Below are 18,124 nucleotides of genomic sequence, written 5' to 3'. Positions count from 1 at the left end.
AGGAAGGGAAGAATTCTAACAGACAACCAGCCAGCCAGGCAAAGCATCAGGGATGAAGTTAGCCAGCAAATGGGTTCGGACTACCTTTGCTCAGAGTGTCTCAACAAGATGGTGTGGTAGGGTGTGTGGGGGGCGGTGTGTCAAGCAGAGTTTCCATGGTGTTGCTGAGAGCAGGATGAACAGAGTGAAAGGAAGAAATGAGGTCCAAAAAGTGGCTGGGAAAGGAATCTCCTCCACCAGTGATACAGGCCCTATTCTGGTGCCTGTGGGGAGAGGGAAAGGAAGGAGAAACAGAGATGCAGGTGGAAGGTCAGGGATGTCCCTGTAGGGTGGTGAGTCCAGGATTGGGTCACCATCTGTGATTAGAGATTGTGGCAGACAGACAGACATAACTCAATTTGGTGCATCAGTTTTTATGGTGTAGAAGCATGGACTGTCCATCAGATACTCATGATATACCCTGGCAATATTTCCCCTCTCATTCCCAAATTTTATAGGAGGCAATATTGTATGGAACACACAGTGCTGAACCAGGGAGTTAAGAAAACTGTGTTCTTGTTTCAGCTTTTCTGTTACTTAGCTATGTCCTTGTGTAGGCACCTAGCTTCTGAATTCATTTTGTCATCTGAAAAGAAAGAGAACTAATTTACATGATCTCTAGGTTCCCTTCCAGCCCTGTGATTATCAATTTCAGGATTCTGAAAGGGGCATATGCTCTTAGGAATTGCCTCTTATGCCTACACATTGAGTGCAGAGAAAAGTTATAGTCTATTAAAGCTGTCTGATTATTTGTGTTATCAATCAATGTTTGACTAGGTGGTTCCCCTTCTAGAGTCTTCTTTAATGTCTTTACTCTGAAATAACTTGACCGTGTTACTATTAACTACTCACATAATGAGGTAGCTCAAAGCATTAACTCAGAGTTCCTTGGTACTGATTTAAGTGTTCTAACTAAGAGAGAGAGAAAGGGAGAGAGAGACTGCATTATTAGCTCATAAGAAGCTATGGCTAAAATAATAGGATGCTTCCCAAGTACACTGAAATTGAAATAACTACTGACCCAGCTGTATAAATTAAGATAAATTCACCACTCTACAATACAGCAGGTCAGCACTTTTCTTATTTCTTGTCTCTTCCATTATCCTCAGAATCCATTTGATCATTTAAAAAGTGTAGTAGAATTCAAAAACAAAATGAGAAATGAGAAAATCGGTTGGAGAGAAAGCGGGGAAAAAAGGAGAGCCTGGTCTCCAGAGTGGAGGAGATGTTGGCTGTTAAGAATATGTCCACTGTAAAGTAGGGGGAGAGATTTGGGTGTTTCCGTTCCCCACATGGGACTCTATCCTCTTCAATCTATAGACTGTATAGTCACTGTATTATCAGACCTGTTCTCTTGGTCAGTTAATGATGCTATAACAAATTACAATGGACTGAGTGACTTAAGAAACAAATGCTTCTCACATACTGGGAAGTACAAACTCAAGGTGCCAGCAGATCCAGTGCATGGTGACAGCCTCTTCCTGGTTTTGCAGCTGGCTTTCTTCTCCTTGTATCCTCACATGGTGGAGGCAAGAGAGAGAGAACACTCCTTTGTCTCTTCTTATGAGGGCGCTAATTCCTTTCATGCAGGCTCCACCTTCATGACCTTACGACCTCTTAAAGACTTCACTTTCTAATACCATGACATTGGGGGTTATAATTTCAACATATGAATTTGGGGAAGACAAAAACACTCAATCCATTGTACCTGTTCCCTTAAGGGCTTATTCAAGAAACAAATATAGTCTCATCTTAAATTTAAAAGGAATCTGGAAAAAAAAAAAAAAAAACCTTCTTGCTTGCAAGCTCAGTTTTTAAAAGGAAAAAAAAATCATAGGTGGAAAATGGCCAGAAATGTTAGAAAATGTTTACAGAGATACCTTTAGAGATTTTCTGTTAATGCAAAAAAAAAAAAAAAGGAAAAAAACCCAGAAAACTTTATATAGTGTTTTACTCTGCTAGGAAACAGTGCAAACATAAAGAATCTGTATACCTTCTCTACCCAGTAAGCTGGATGTGAAGAGGAGCTAGGGCTATAGATATCCCCAGAAACCCTAAAAGTAAGGAGAACTAAAAACATATTGTATTTTGCTGCATTGACAGATTATACCCATTTACCAATCATTTCAAGTGCATTCACATTATCAAAGTCGTCAAAGCAGTCTCCTAAGTCTCAGGATGGCAACCTTCTCCCTCTGTCCCCACCCCAGTTTACAACCAGCATCAGCCTCCTACTCCAAGGTGAACCTTCTCAGAAGGGCTCAGTCATCAGAGAAACTGTGGTTAGCCACATCCTCACCCCACTCAAAACATTAGGGCCTTTACTTTACCCTGGGATTCAGCAACAACAAGCATCTGTAAGGCTGAGCTAGTTAGAGGTTCTCTGAATTCCTGAGCTCGCATTGGAATAATCATTATCAGGTTAAGGGGGATTACATACTATCAGGGTTCCATGAACTTTTGGTTACAACTAGTGAAAGATGTATACTTGCACAAAGCACGCTATGGTGTGAAGGTATAAAGAGATTATTAAATATGTGTCTATTTAAATGGAGAACAAAGATAGTGTCTTTGCAAATATTAAGCAGTTGCGCTGGAATTTTCCCCTTATCCTTATTCCCTGGGAGCCTTCCACTGGTGAACCTGAGTGCCTTCAGACCTATCTCCCAGCTCTTCAGATATTTATCTGTTCTGATGTTAAAGTAGTTCACGGAAGTCTTCATTTCAGTGTATTTTTGTAGAGTATTTTTATAGTATTTTTGAGTCCTAGAACTTTTCTTTTTCAAATGGGCTGTGTCACTCTGTATAGTTTTACAAAAGTATAATTTTCCTGCTGCCTTCAATCTTTCCCAGCATCAGGGTCTTTTCCAATGAGTCAGCTCTTCACCTCAGGTGGCCAAAGTATTCAAGCTTCAGCTTCAGCATCAGTCCTTCCAGTGAATATTCGGGACTGATTTCCTTTGGGATTGACTTGTTTGATCTCCTTGCAGTCCAAGGGATTCTCAAGAGTCTTCTCCAACACCACAGTTCAAAAGCATCAGTTCTTCGATGCTCAGCTTTCTTTATGGCACAACTCTCACATCATACATGACTATTGGAAAAACCATAGCTTTGACTATATGAGCCTTTGTCGGCAAAGTAATGTCTTTGCTTTTTAATATGCTGTCTAGGTTGGTCAAAGCTTTTCTTTCAAGGAGCAAGTGTCTTTTAATTTCATGGCTGCAGTCACCATCTGCAGTGATTTTGGAGCCCAAGAAAATAAAGTTTCTCACTGTTTCCATTGTTTCCCCATCGATTTGCCATGAAGTGATGGGACCATGATCTTCGTTTTTTGAATGTTGAGCTTTAAGCCAGCTTTTTTACTCTTCTCTTTCACTTTCATCAAGAGGCTCTTTAGTTCCTCTTCGCTTCCCGCCATAAGGGTGTCATCTGCATATCTGAGGTTATTGATATTTCTCCTAGCAATCTTGATTGCAGCTTGTGCTTCATCCACAAGCTGGAATCCACATCAGTAAGTCTGTTTTGTTTTGTCTGTTATTTCTGCCGATCATGGATTATAGTGTCTTATCTTCTATGTGCTCTGTCATCTTTGATTGTGTACTAGACATTGTATATGAAAAAATTATTTATAGAAATCATTTGAGATCTGTTATCTTCCTCATAAGAGGATTATTCATCGTATTTTACTTTATTTACTTGTTTTGCCAGGTGTCAAGGGGCACGAGCCATCAAGAATCACTTTCATCTCAGTTCAGAGTTTGAGATTTTGTGGGGCCACCAAAATCAGGGACTTTCAATCTTTAATGTGAACACATCACCTATGGATCTTGTTAAAGTGAAAAGTCCTACTTAGTAGAATTGGGACAAGCCTCAGGAAGCCACAATTGAAAAAAAACAACCCAAGTCATGTCAGTGGGATAGTTAATTTTACATGTCAACTGGCCACAGGGTACCCAAATTAAATATAATTTCTAGGTATGTCTTTGAGCATTTTCTAAATGAGATTAGCATTTGAATCCATGGGCACAGTAAATTGCTCTCTCCAGTGTAGGTGGGCATCATCCTATCAATTGAAGGCCTAAATAGAACAAAAGGTGGAGGCAGAAGGAATTCACCCTTTTTTCTTCCTTACTCATTACTTGAGCTGGGACACTGACCTTTTCAAGCCCTCAGCACTCCTGGTATTCAGGCATTCAGACTCAGTCTGGAATCTAACCATTGTTAGATGATTTTGCACAACTCTAGGCTAACTGTAAGCTAAAATTCTGAGTACCTTTAAGATAGACTGAGCTATGATGTTTGGTAGGTTAGATTATTAGATGCAGTTTTGATTTACATGGGTTTTTGGGGACATAACCCTATCATAAGTTGAAGAAGACCTAAGCACAGATGGCTTTAAAACAATAGTTATTATCTGTCAGGGATTTAGGAGCAGCTAAGCCAGGTGGTTGGACTTGGGTTTCTCGTGAGTTACAGTCAAGTTGTGAACAGGGGTTGAAATACAATTTGAAGGTTTAGCTGGGGCTGGAGGTGGAAGGTGACTCATTCCCGTGGCTGTTGGCAAGAGACCTTGATCCCTCCCCACCTTTCTACAGGGCTGCTCATAATGTGGCACCTGGCTTCATCAGAAGTGAGTCACAGCCTGTTATACAGAGTAAAGTAAGTCAGAGATAAAACAAGTATCGTATATTAACACTTATATATCTAATCTAGAAAAATGGTACTGATAAACCTATTTGCAGGGCAGGAATAGAGTCTTAGACATAGAGAACAGACTTATGGACACAGCAGTGGTAGGAGAGGGTGGGATGAACTGAGAGAGCAGCAGAGAAACACATTACCATGCATAAAAAGATAGCTAGTGGGAAGTTGCTGTATAGTGCAGGGAGCTCAGCCTGGTGCTCTGTGACAACCTAGAGGGGTGGGAGGGGGTGGGAGGTGGGAGGGAGGTTAGAGAGGGAGTGGACATGTGTATACTCTGGCTGATTCTGTTGATGTATGGCAGAACCCCATACAACATTGTAAAGTAGTTATCCTCCAATTAAAAAAAATTTTTTTAAAGAAAAGAAGTGAGTTTACCCCACCCTCAAAAAGAGGCCAATTAGGTCCCACCTTTTGAAGAAAGTACCAAATCACTTGTGGACATATTTTTAAAACCATCATAGCGACATCATATTTCGCATATGGCCATGTGCTCAATGCTTTTCTATTAAATAGATCCAAGGAACCTCCTTAGGTTGTGACATAGAACTTTTGGAAATTCTCTTATAGTCTTTATCTCTTCTCCCAAAGATCAAACAACATACAGTGCCCTCTCCAGTTCTAAGATGTACGTGTGCCTTCCTAGACCACACTCAAATCACTATGCCCTGTGGAGATGATGCTGTTGGGCTGAATTCTCCCCATCACCCTCCTGCTTGGTGGTGGAAAGAAAATTCTCTGTGGGAGCCCGCTGTGTGCAGAGATGTGTTCCCTGACAGCTGGTGGCCTGACTGGAGACATTAATGGAATGTGGCCTGACTAGAGACATCAACGGAATGTGTCCTGTACAGCCAGGAAGTGATGTAAACACAGAGTAGAGACAATTCTATCATAGCTCAGGGCAGGATGGCAATAGGCATGCTGCAGCTGCTGACTCAGCAGCTGTATGTATACAGTGTTCTTCTAACAATTAGACTTAATCTTTAAAGATTTTCCCCCTGCTTTGTCCCAAGAGGGATTTAAGGCTGCTTGATTTTTGTAAGTAATCCTTCCAGCTCATTTAAAAAAAAATCCATTTCCTATATTTAAGCACTAAAAACTTAAGACATTTTTGTTATTCTATCTCTCACGGTAAAACTTTCTTAGATTAACCCACATTCTATTTTTTTATTTAAAAAATTAAGACAATTTGGAAAAATGCTTGTATTTAGCAACATATGTTATATTGATAGGCTTCCAGGTGGTGCTAGTGGTAAAGAACCCGCCTGCCATTGCAGGAGACACAAAAGATTCAGGTTCAGTCCCTGGGTTGGGAAGATCCCCTGGAGGAGGGCATGGCAACACACTCCAGTACTCTTGCCTGGACAGAGGAGCCTGGCGGGCTACGGTCCATGGGGTTGCAAAGAGTCGGTCACAACTGAAGCGACTTAGCACACACATTATACTGATAGAATTTCCCTCTGGGTAGATACTGTATTTTTCCAAAATTGAGGGGGTTTTTTGTGTGTATCTTCCCACTTTAATTCATCTCTTCTTCTTATCTTATAATATTTTTCTTTTCCTTAGGACTTGTTTTAAAGTTTATAGAAAGTATTTGGGAGTACTCATATGAAAATGATGATTGTTCTCAAAGTTGTGCCCCTCTTTGTAGGATCCAAATCTAAAAAAAAAAAGTAATTGATAAGTAAAAATTATACAAAAGTTAGGTTCTTATGTAAAATTTCAACCATAATCTATTGTGGCTTACTTATCTATCATAAAACCTGCAGAGATGTGATTAATTTATAAAACAGCAAATGAAGAGGGGAAAAAAAAGGATTCATGCCTCTGGAAAAGGCATATTAAGTTTAACCTTCAAATTCCTTATTCCATGATTACAGATCAGTCCACAAACACAACTGTTTAAGAATTATTGGCTGATAATATTTGTGAAAAATAAGTCTGGATTTTCTCCCATGCTAAGTTGGAATAATATCAGTTTTACAGCTGAAAGGAAGTTATTCATGTTACATGTATGGATCTATAAAATCTATTTTGGTATATTTGCAACTTTGAAGTCTTCTACAGTGCTCAGGTTCTACAAATTAATGATTTACTTTACCAATGAATACTTAGGTAATTATATAGCTCTGGTTGGTATAATGAAATAAAAAGGCACTGGAAAGGAAGCCATGACTCCCTTTTCTTCATCAGAGACTGCAATATCCAAATAACCTCAATAATGTAGGCGATAGGAGATCTGTATACTTTGTCATCACAAAACAAAAATAAGAGATATTAAAATTTTGCATAACCTTTTTACTATTTCACAACTAGACCAAGTAGTAAGGAAATAATCAAGGCTATACCCAAAGATGTAAAGAGTCCCTTGGAGACTTTCTGTAATAATGAAAGACTAAAGGTACAAAAACCCAATTGGTTAACTAAGTTTGGCATAGCCATATAATGGAATATTATGCAATCATTAAAAATATTTTCAGAAGAGTACTTTTTTACAGAAGGAAGTTCATCATATACTATTTGGATGAAAAAAATTAGATTAACAAATAGAATGAACATATACACACATGTATGTTTCATAAATTTACAAAGTTGGGTGATATATAGATACACAAAAAGTCAAAGTATTAGTCATTTCCGACTCTGTGACCCATGGACTATAGCCCTCCAGGCTCCTCTGTCCATGGAACTCTCCAGGCAAGAATACTGGAGTGGGTAGCCATTCCCTTCTCCAGGGGATCTTCCTTATTCCAGAGATCAAACCCACTTCTCCTTCATTGCAGGCAGATTCTTTACAGTCTGAGACAGCAGAGAAGCCCATATAGATACATATACATATATGTTTGTGTGATATATATAGATACCTATGCATATAAAAAAGAAAAGATGTATCCAAAAATATTACCAGTGATAATCTTTGAATTGCTGATTTCCCTCTAGAACATAAGCTCCACAGGACAAATATGTGGTCTTATTCACCACTCTGTCCCCAGTTTCCAGCACATCTTGATGCTAACTAACATGGTACTGGCATCATGATACTCAATGGCTATTTGCTGAATTAAGGAATGAGATTTTTTTAACTTGGTATTCTTCGGCTATTTCTATTTTATAAATTTTCATATGTACACATTTTTATAATAAGAAATTTTAAAGCAGGCCTTCTACTTATGCTTCTGTTATTTTCATAATTAAACCGAGTGAGAAAGCAAATCAAACCCTTTCACAGTTGGCTTGGACCAATCTGCAGTTGTGATTAGCCAAAAACACTTTAATTTGGACTTCTCAACACTCCTGATGTGAGAATAAGGAAACAGGAAATTTTTTTTTTTTCTTCCCAGATCTTTGAGCTTTCATTTAAGAAGTCACCTTAGTCAACAAAGGGCTTCCCTGATAGCTCAGTTGGTAAAGAATCTGTCTGCAATGCAGTAGACCCCAGTTCAATTCCTAGGTCAGGAAGATCTGCTGGAGAAGGGATAGGCTACCCACTGCAGTATTATTGGGCTTCCCTGGTGACTCAGCTGGTAAAGAATCCACCTGCAATGCAGGAAACCTGGGTTCAGTCCCTGGGTTGGAAAGATCCCCTGGAGAAGAGAAAGGCTACCCACTTCAGTATTCTGGCCTAGAGAATTCCATGGACTGTATAGTCCATGGGGTCACAAAGATACAGACAGGACTGAGCAGCTTTCACCCAGTTAACAAAAGGAGGGAAGATTTCTATTTTACTCCTACTGTTACTGCTACAAATATTGTTGCCGGCATTGCAGCTACTGGCTCTGAAGCATTTACCAGGCACTATTTTAGGAACTTTGTGTGTCATTCAAAGCTCAAAAAACCTCAAGAGTCAGGCACTACTGTTTTTCCCATTTTGCAAATGAGATTTGAAGTTCTGAGAGGTTAAACAACTTGTCCACATTTGCCCAGCTGTTCACTGATATGACTGAGGCTCGCAACTGGGCAGCTTCACCCTGGGGCCCATGCTCTTCACAAGCACATTGCAGTTACAAAGGGCAAGGTCAAATACAGCAAATGAAGCAAATCCAGACTGGGCTAGAGCTCTCCTTAAATTCACTGCCTACACTATCATACAGTTGTGTCTTGTTGTAAGGAGAAACAAGGGAAAAAAGGAGAATACCTAAATGTCATTTTTCCCCCATACAAAATGAGGTCTGAGATGTTTCTATAGCTATTAACTGGTAAAAGTAGTAGAAATGTCAAATAATACTAACAATGTATTGAATATATGATTCATTCTGAGCCTGCTTTGAGACAGATATTGCCTCTCATTACCCAGTCATGGGAGAAGCACAAAGTACTTACTGCAAATCACATGTTTTTCTGCAAACAGGTTTCTCAGATAACCTCTATTTAAAACTAAACAGCACCCAATATGTTTCACAGGGTGGAATATCTGTAAAAGAAATGAATGATCCATTCTCCATAGTTGCAATGTTAATTGCACATTAGAATAACCTGCAAAGGTTTTTTTTTTTTTTTAACCCAAAGCCCAGGTACCATCAAGAAGTTCTAATTGGTCTGAGGTGGGACCAGGCAGAGGGAGTTATTAAAAGCTCTCTAGCTGAGTGTTAGTGCAGCCAACACTGAGAATCACAGCAACCCAGTGATGCCAACAGGCTTCCTTCCCATTTGTTCGCTCTGTCACTGACTAGCCATGTAACCCTGGTGCAGTTCTATTATGTTCCTCAGCCTGAGCTTCCTTCCCTCCAAAATGGGCATAACAAGAAGACCGATCCAATGAGGCTTATGGAGATAACACAGGGCGCACCTAGAAGAGGGTCTGGGACACAGCACACTTAAACATTAGCCATCACAATGGTGATGGTATGGTACCACGTGGTCGTCTGCACCTGAGGCTGGGATTTTAGCACGCTTCTCTGTCTCAGAGAACAAGGACCATAACTTCAGCCCAAGTGAGATGTTATAAAGTTTACCAGGAGCTCCTTATGTGAATAAAGCTCTAGAATCTAATCCGTAGCTCACTGTGACGTACTATTTAGGTCCCTAGTAGGGATGCATGAGCTCATAGCTCTAGTTCACATAAGGGAACTCACTCACCTGGGATTGAAGTGAATTTTCTCTGGAACTTCCCTAAGGTCTGTGACCACTTTCTGGTTGTCTCTATAATTAATTGGGTCATCAGGAATCCTAAATTTGGCTACCTGAATTTCAGAGTCACTCAGTTCAGCATGGGAGATTCTTGCATAACCCAATCTGTGGCAGAAACAGAAATGGTTTGTAAAGATTTTATCATCATACTGAAATCTGATGAGATCTGGCAGATAATACCTTCACTAATAAGTCAGTTTCCTGTTTCTAACTCTGTATATTACTAGAATGAACTTGATTTATTACTCTAAATATTTACCAAAATATTTCTTTTATGATGTAAATGAATAAGGAACATGCACATAGATTTAATTAACATAATTGGCAACCTTACTCTTACTTTTTTATAGTAACTAATGAATATTCTATATATACAAATTGCCTCTCACATAATTGCTTTGTGTCAGTGGCAGGAATTTAGGAGCAAAATCCTCCAGAATTTAGGAGCATAGTCCTAAATTCTTTTTTACCTTAAAAAAAATCCAAAGATCACATGCACATTTTCATTCACAATTAAACATCTAAAGAAAAGATTTTTAATGGCTGAAAGCATCAATTCTTCGGTGTTCAGCCTTCCTTATGGTCCAAAGAACTGGACTGTCAAAGAATTGATGCTTTCAAACTGTGGTGCTGGAGAAGACTCTTGAGAGTCCCTTAAACAGTAAGGAGATCAAACCAGTCAATCCTAAAGGAAATCAACTCTGAATATTCATTGGAAGGACTGATGCTAAAGCTGAAGCTTCAATACTTTGGCCACCTGATGCAAAGAGCCAACTCATTGGAAAAGACCCCGATGCTGGGAAAGATTGAGGGTATGAGCAGAAGGGGGCTACAGAAGATGAGATGGTTGGATGGCATCACTGACTCAGTGCATATGAGTGTGAGCAAGCTCTGGGAGATGGTGAAGGACAGGGAAGCCTGGCATGCTTGCAGTCCATGGGGTCGCAAAAAGTCAGACGTGACTTAGCAATTGAACAACAACATCTGAAAAACCACACATTTTTAATGTCTGGAAAAAAAAATTTACATCCTGCTTTTGCTTTGAGCTTTCAGTTCTCCAGGAATTTCAAAGCACTTTGTAGATGTTATCCAAATAGTTATCAGAAGCTCAGATGGAAAAATGGGGGAACCATGAACAGCCAAGAATTAATTTTATTTATAGTTTGCCTCTTTAAAAGTCAGCTTCAGTCTGACTCTTATTCAAAGAACAAGTATACTCATGTTCATTATTCAAAGAACAAATATATATCAAGCCCCTACTACATGGAGGCATTGTTCTAGGTATTGGAAACAAACAGTGACTAAATCAAATTTCTTGCCCTCATAGAGTTTCCATTCTAATTGAAGAGGACAAATATATGTATATATGTACGGTGATAAGTGCCCAAGTACTGTGGGAGAACAAGCAGAGGACAGAGGACAGAAAACGCTGGTGGCAAAGGTTGTTATTCTATAATGAGTGGTCAGAGCATACCTCTCTGACAAAGTGACATTTGAGCAAAAAGCTGAATGAAGTGAGGGAGCAAGCCACACAGGTATTGGAGGAAGGGTGTTCTTGGGAACGGGAACAGCAAATGCAAAGGTCCTGAGGTCAAATGTACTTGGCTTTTCTGAGAACCAGCTCCACAATGGCTGGAATGGAGTGCATAAGGGGAACCTGAGTTTGCATGGGGTAGCAGATGATGCAAAGCCTTCCTGACAGACTTCAGAGTTTCTCTGAGAGGGAGATGGGACATTATGCAGAGATGTAGTGGCTATGGTGTAGAGAGCAGACACCAGGGTAACAAACAAGAGAGACCAGTTAGAAGGGCACAGAGGTAATTTAGATGAAAGACCAACAGGGGCTTGGGCCACAGTAGCAGAGGGAGGAACACCTAAAACCTGTCGCTCCATCCAGAATAGAGACAGAAACCCAGAGCTGGAGCAAATGGAGAAGCAAGCCTGCCCACCACAGCAGATGAGAGAAGCACAATCTCGGCATCAGATGTGGGTCTGAGCTGTCTGACAGGTTAATGCATGTGTCTAAAAGCTCAGGTCCCAATTCTGTGTAGTTCCCTGTAATTCAACGTCACTCTCTCTAGTAAATCTAGGTCATTTATTTCCCAAATCTCTAAGATCAAAGTTTAACCCATTTCATAGATTCTGCCTTCAAAAAGCCATTGAAGATAAGGAACCTGACAATCTAAATCTTCTACCAAAGCAGAGAGCCTTTCATTGTTGTCCAGTAAGGATTTACTAAGTGCCTACTGAGAGCAGGGCATTGAATTAGATGATCCAGGTAAAGTTTATAGAATTGGTTTCCTGGACAGAAACTGAATAACAGTCATCTCTAACTGCATTTTGATATTTTCAAAATTACCTTCCCATCTGTTACAGACTAAATGTTTGTGTCTCCTCCCCTCAAATTCATATGTTGAAGCCCTAAACCCACCCCCTGCCCTGTGCAGCCACATTTGGACCTCTAAGGAAGTAATTAAGTTAAATTAGGTGGGGTAGGTCCCTGATCCAGTAGGATTAGTGTCCTTATAGGAAGAGTATCGGCTTCCCTGGTAGCTTGGTGGTAAAGAATGCACCTGCCAATGCAAGAGATGTGGGTTCAATCCCTGGGTCAGGAAGATCCCCTGGAGAAGAAAATGGCAACCCACTCCAGTATTCTTGCCTGGGAAATGCTATAGACAGAGGAGCCTGGCAGGCTACGGTCTATGGGGTCCCAAAGAGTTGCACACAACTTGGTGACTAAACAACAGCAAAAGGAAGAGATATCACAGAACATGCATGCTCTTTCCCTCTGTCCCCAAAACCATAATAAAATTAATTTCTGTTGTTAAAGCCACCCATTCTATTGTATTTTTGTTATGGCAACCTGAGCTGATTAAGATACCGTCTCTCACAGTCATAGTCACTGTATGTATGGGTGTGTGTGCACACGCATCGCACTCAGTTGCTCAGTCATGTCCGACTCTTTGCCACCCCATGGACTGTAGTTCACTAGGCTCCACTGTCCATGGAATTTTCCAGGCAAGAATACTCAAGTGGGTTGCCATTTCCTACTCCAGGGGATCTTCCTGAACCAGGGATTGAACCCATGTCTCTTGAGTCTCCTGCATTGGCAGGCAGATTGTTTACCACTGGTGCCACCTGGGAAGCCATATGTATGTATATATATATATGTCTAAAAATATTGCCATCTCCCTCTCCTAAGGAGAAAAAAGAGAAGGTTTTGGGCCACAAATGTACAAACAGAGCCCAGTGATTAGTTATAATGGGCACTGGTACTACAAATACCCCTGTTACTTGGCAACTAACAATTTTTACATTTTGAACTTATACCTATTTCAATCTATCTCATAAACTGTTTTCTAGAGACTCTAATATCCCCATTAAAGCAACCACTTTAATATGAATTTAAACAGAAGTAGTATTTTCAATCTGAGATATCAGTCTTTTTCTTTTGGTATTAAACTGTTCTTTGTTTTAAGAAACACTGCCTTCAAAACAGATTTACAGTTACATGCTTGAATTTTGAGATTTTTCAGCTGTACTATTTTGGAATTTTATATATATGGATAATGTTCACCTTTTTATATGGGGTAATCTTTTTTGAAAAATATAATCTACCTGGAGAGCTCACCACAATATAGCAGTGACTCCACCTTACCCAAGATTACATGATTAGAAGTCAGCAAAGCTGGAATTCAAGCCCAGGGTTCATGCTGTTTCTACCATGTCATACAGTCAAAAATGGTGCCATGCCCAACATGTTTTGACAGTTAACAATTATCATGCTTAACAGCTTACACAGTATCCTCTTTGTATAATTAAAGTTGATTTGCTTAGCCATTTACTCTTTCTTAAATCATTAGGCCACACCCTGAAAAAAATGTTAAATTGGGTAACTAACCAAATCAATGTTTATGAAAAGTAACAAAATTAATTAATTGCTTCCATAAAGTTTTTCTTTCCAGGATAGACCCAAAAGATCACAGTAATAACAGATTCAGAAAAACAACTCTCAAACACCTATGCTTACCTGATCAGCCCTCGATACATAATGTATTCACACCATCTGTCTTGATCTGTGCTGTCAATATCCTAATGATGGAGACAGAAGAGAATGTTTAAAGCATTAAAAACAGTGCTCTATTTTGAATTGTCAGGGAAATGTGTGAGCTGCAGTAATAAATAAGCCTTTTTTTGTACATGCTTTGTACATTTCTTTGTACATGTACTCCACTTGATTCCTACTGATGTTTCAAGGTCCAAATTATTTACTCATTCTACAGATACTTCCAAAACACCTACCTTTTCCCCTTCTAGCCCCTGTAAAACAGGAAGGTGATCTAGAGAGGGAGGTAAGCAAGTAACTCGGTAATTACTACATAGCGCCTGGCTTCCCACAGCTTCGCGAGTCTCGCATCCCAAGCAGAACTGATTACATGCTCCTCGGCCATCCTGTGTAGTCCTGTAGGTCCACCAGCTACACCATTCTGCTTAACTGTTTATGGTCTCCACTCTCCCCTGCCTGAGCAGAAAGCCTCTTAATCACCTTGGCTCCCTGGTGCTTAGCATGAAGCCTGGCACCTGGCAAGAGTTCAGTCTGTATTTGTTAAATGGACTCATTGGAAAAACACACATTTTAGGAGTAATCATGAGTCTCTTTGATGTAGAAAGCTTGAGACCAGCATTATTTTTCAACAGAAAATCAGAACATAAGCATTTTTTGCTATTATATTTTAGGAAAATTCTAAACATGGAGCTTTTATACTAAGGAAACCTTCATTTTCTTCTTTTAAAAAGTATACCTGACTTTTTACTATTTTGACTAAATTTTACTATTAAAATATAATTTAAAAATATTTTTAAATAACTAAAAGAATACACACAATTTATTATGTACTTCTAAATTTTTTTCTTAAGCTTGGTAGTGGACACATAAATGCTAGTTTTTTTTTTTTTCCTTTGGCCCTTCTGTGTGGCTTGTGAGATCTCAGTTCCTGACCAGGGGTTGAATCCCTGAGCCATAGCAGTGAAAGCCTGGAATCCTAACTACTAGACCACCAGGGAACTATGGATTCTTGTTAATTAATCTTTACTATTATTCACATATCACACACATACAATATGACTTTTGTATACATAGAAAAATTGTAATAAATTTTAGAAATTAAATTGGATTTCCCTGGTGGGCCAATGGTTAAGACTCTGCATTTCCACTGCAAGGGGCACAGGTTCAATCTCTGGTTGGGGAAGTTCCACATGGCACACAGCAGGGCAAAAAAAAAAAAATTCTTTTAATATTTTAATGATGAAAAAAGCAAATATATTTTTAAACTACTGCTCTGGCTTGCCTTGGGAAGAGATAAAAATTTAGTCATTTACCTGTATGTAGCGGGAATAATCAATTAGAAATACGTTTTGCTATCTTTTTATTTTACCAGATTTTTTTTTAATAAAAAGATGCTCTCAAATTTTAAGACTGCAGAATTTAAATACTCATGTCTTAAAGAGGAATATCTATTCACTCAAGCATTTATGATTAAAATTCCTCTCTGCATTAATAAAGTTCCTAATAGGAAAAGTTATATAAGAATCTGCTGCCAATCTTGACACAGCTTCTGACCCTGACAGTGGAACCCAATAGAGTATTAAATTAAAATAAAATAAAATTCCTCTTCCCTGCGCACACACACACATTACCTCTATGACTAGGATACAATCAATTTTTTCTTAAACCTCCCAAATATCATCTTGTCTAATATTCTCCTGTACTTTATAGACCATATACTTACATGTTTATCTAATATGATTTTATATATACAGCCAGATGTACATAATACAAATATATAGCTACCCCTTACTGAGTGCATCCTATATACAAAGCTGAGGACTTTTTAGATATTATCTTATCTTACATCCTCATGACAACCCCATGATACGTATTATTATTGCTACTTTACAGATGGTTAACCAGAAAGGTTAAGTACTTGCCCCAAGGTCACAAAGCTGGTAAATGTGACACCAGGTAGGCTAGTGTATGAAGAGGTTACATGGAGAGAGAGGCCCAGCCAGCAGCCAGCAACCAGCACCAAGGCCCAGACAAGTGAGTAGGGGACATGTCAGAACCCCCAGCCACAGACACCAGCTGACTACACGAGTGAACCCCGGCAAGAACAGAACACCACTCTGCAGATCCACAGAGTCACAAGGTTATTAGGCCACTGTTCTTTTTAAGCCACTAAGGTTTGTAGCTTTCACAGTGATACACAGTGATAAATAGCTAATGCAGCCCCTGTGACTCCACACTCTTCAGATTTCACTCTTACTCTTCTGATCTCTACTTAATGTCTTTTCTGAGATACTCTCTCCCTTCTCTTCCCTCACCCATCCCCCTCACGAGAGCCACACTAAAGGCGACTCTATCAGGGATTCTCTTTGGTCTTCCTTCTGCAAGTCTCTTAACTCTGTAAGCAACAACGTCCCCTCCCACAGTTGGAATAATCACCTAGATAATGACAACTCCTTAATCTATATTTCTGATCCTGACTTCCCTTCTTAGTTCCAGATCCATATATTCAGGTGACTAGTAGACATCTCCCCTAATATCCCACAGATTGTTCAACTCAGCCCATAGCTGAACTCATTTTCTTTGCAAACCTCTCCTTCCTTACGTGTTCTCTATAATAATGTGTCACCATCATAAACCCTCCCTCTGACCAAAGCCAAAATTAAGAGTCCACCTTGACTCCACTTCTGCCTTATCCACTAGGGCAGAGATTAACTCATCTCCCTAATATCTGCCTTGCCCCGTTCCAAAGTTGTAGGATTTTTAGCTAGGTCTAAGAGTATCAAAATTGCCAACATCCACTGGATCATGGAAAAAGCAAGAGAGTTCCAGAAAAACATCTTTCTGCTTTATTGACTATGCCAAAGCCTTTGACTGTGTGGGTCACAATAAACTGTGGAAGATTCTGAGAGAGATGGGAATACCAGACCACCTGACCTGCCTCTTGAGAAATCTGTATGCAGGTCAGGAAGCAACAGTTAGAACTGGACATGGAACAACAGACTGGTTCCAAATAGGAAAAGGAGTACGTCAAGGCTGTATATTGTCACCCTGCTTATTTAACTTCTATGCAGAGTACATCATGAGATACACTGGGCTGGAAGAAGCACAAGCTGGAATCAAGATTGCTGGGAGAAAAATCAATAACCTCAGATATGTAGATGACACCACCCTTATGGCAGAAAGTGAAGAGGAACTAAAAAGCTTGATGAAAGTGAAAGAGGAGAGTGAAAAGGTTGGCTTAAAAGTCAACATTCAGAAAACAAAGATCATGGCATCCGGTCCCATCACTTCATGGGAAATAGATGGGGAAACAGTGTCAGACTTTATTTTGGGGGGCTCCAAAATCACTGCAGATGGTGACTGCAGCCATGAAATTAAAAGATGCTTACTCCTTGGAAGAAAAGTTATGACCAACCTAGATAGCATATTCAAAAGCAGAGACATTACTTTGCCGACTAAGGTCCATCTAGTCAAGGCTATGGTTTTTCCAGTAGTCACGTATGGATGTGAGAGTTGGACTGTGAAGAAGGCTGAGTGCCGAAGAACTGATGCTTCTGAACTGTGGTGTTGGAGAAGACTCTTGAGAGTCCCTTGAACTGCAAGGAGATCCAACCAGTCCATTCTGAAGGAGATCAACCCTGGGATTTCTTTGGAAGGAATGATGCTAAAGCTGAAGCTCCAGTACTTTGGCCACCTCATGCGAAGAGTTGACTCATTGGAAAAGACTCTGATGCTGGGAGGGATTGGGGGCAGGAGGAGAAGGGGACAACAGAGGATGAGACGGCTGGATGGCATCACTGACTCGATGGATGTGAGTCTGAGTGAACTCTGAGAGTTGGTGATGGACAGGGAGGCCTGGCGTGCTGTGATTCATGGGGTTGCAAAGAGTCGGACACGACTGAGCGACTGAACTGAACTGAAGAGTATCAGGATTCAATATTGTAGCACATCTCGGTGCTCTATGATGACCAAATGGGTGGGATGGGGGTAGGTTAGGAGGGAGGTCCAAGAGAGAGGGGATATATGTATGCATATGACTGATTCACTTCACGGTAGAGCAGAAACCAACACAACATTGTAAAGCAAGTATATTCCAACAAAGAAAATTTAAACAAGAGAATCAGTCTAGCACAACTGTAAATAAACTATATTTCAATTACAAAAAAGGAAAAAAATTAAATATTGCATCTC

At 39.8% G+C, this 18,124-nt stretch overlaps 1 protein-coding gene across 1 annotated transcript in view; it reads right to left on the bottom strand.

Moving 5' to 3' along the window:
* Positions 1 to 6,321: 6,321 nt before the first annotated feature.
* CWH43 (cell wall biogenesis 43 C-terminal homolog) overlaps positions 6,322 to 18,124 on the bottom strand; it is a 52,224-nt gene continuing 40,421 nt past the window's right edge. The window contains exons 14-16 of the mRNA XM_068975645.1: positions 13,898 to 13,959; positions 9,817 to 9,972; positions 6,322 to 6,400 (exon numbers count right to left, since the gene is read on the bottom strand). Coding sequence (XP_068831746.1) covers positions 6,322 to 6,400; positions 9,817 to 9,972; positions 13,898 to 13,959 — 297 coding nt within the window. The remainder of the gene's footprint in view (positions 6,401 to 9,816; positions 9,973 to 13,897; positions 13,960 to 18,124) is intronic.

This window comes from Capricornis sumatraensis, chromosome 7 (assembly GCF_032405125.1).
Source record: "Capricornis sumatraensis isolate serow.1 chromosome 7, serow.2, whole genome shotgun sequence".
In the NCBI taxonomy this organism is placed as follows: Eukaryota; Metazoa; Chordata; class Mammalia; order Artiodactyla; family Bovidae; genus Capricornis; species Capricornis sumatraensis.
The sequence above is the reverse complement of the archived record's forward strand: the minus strand, read 5'-3'. Positions and strand labels throughout refer to the sequence as shown.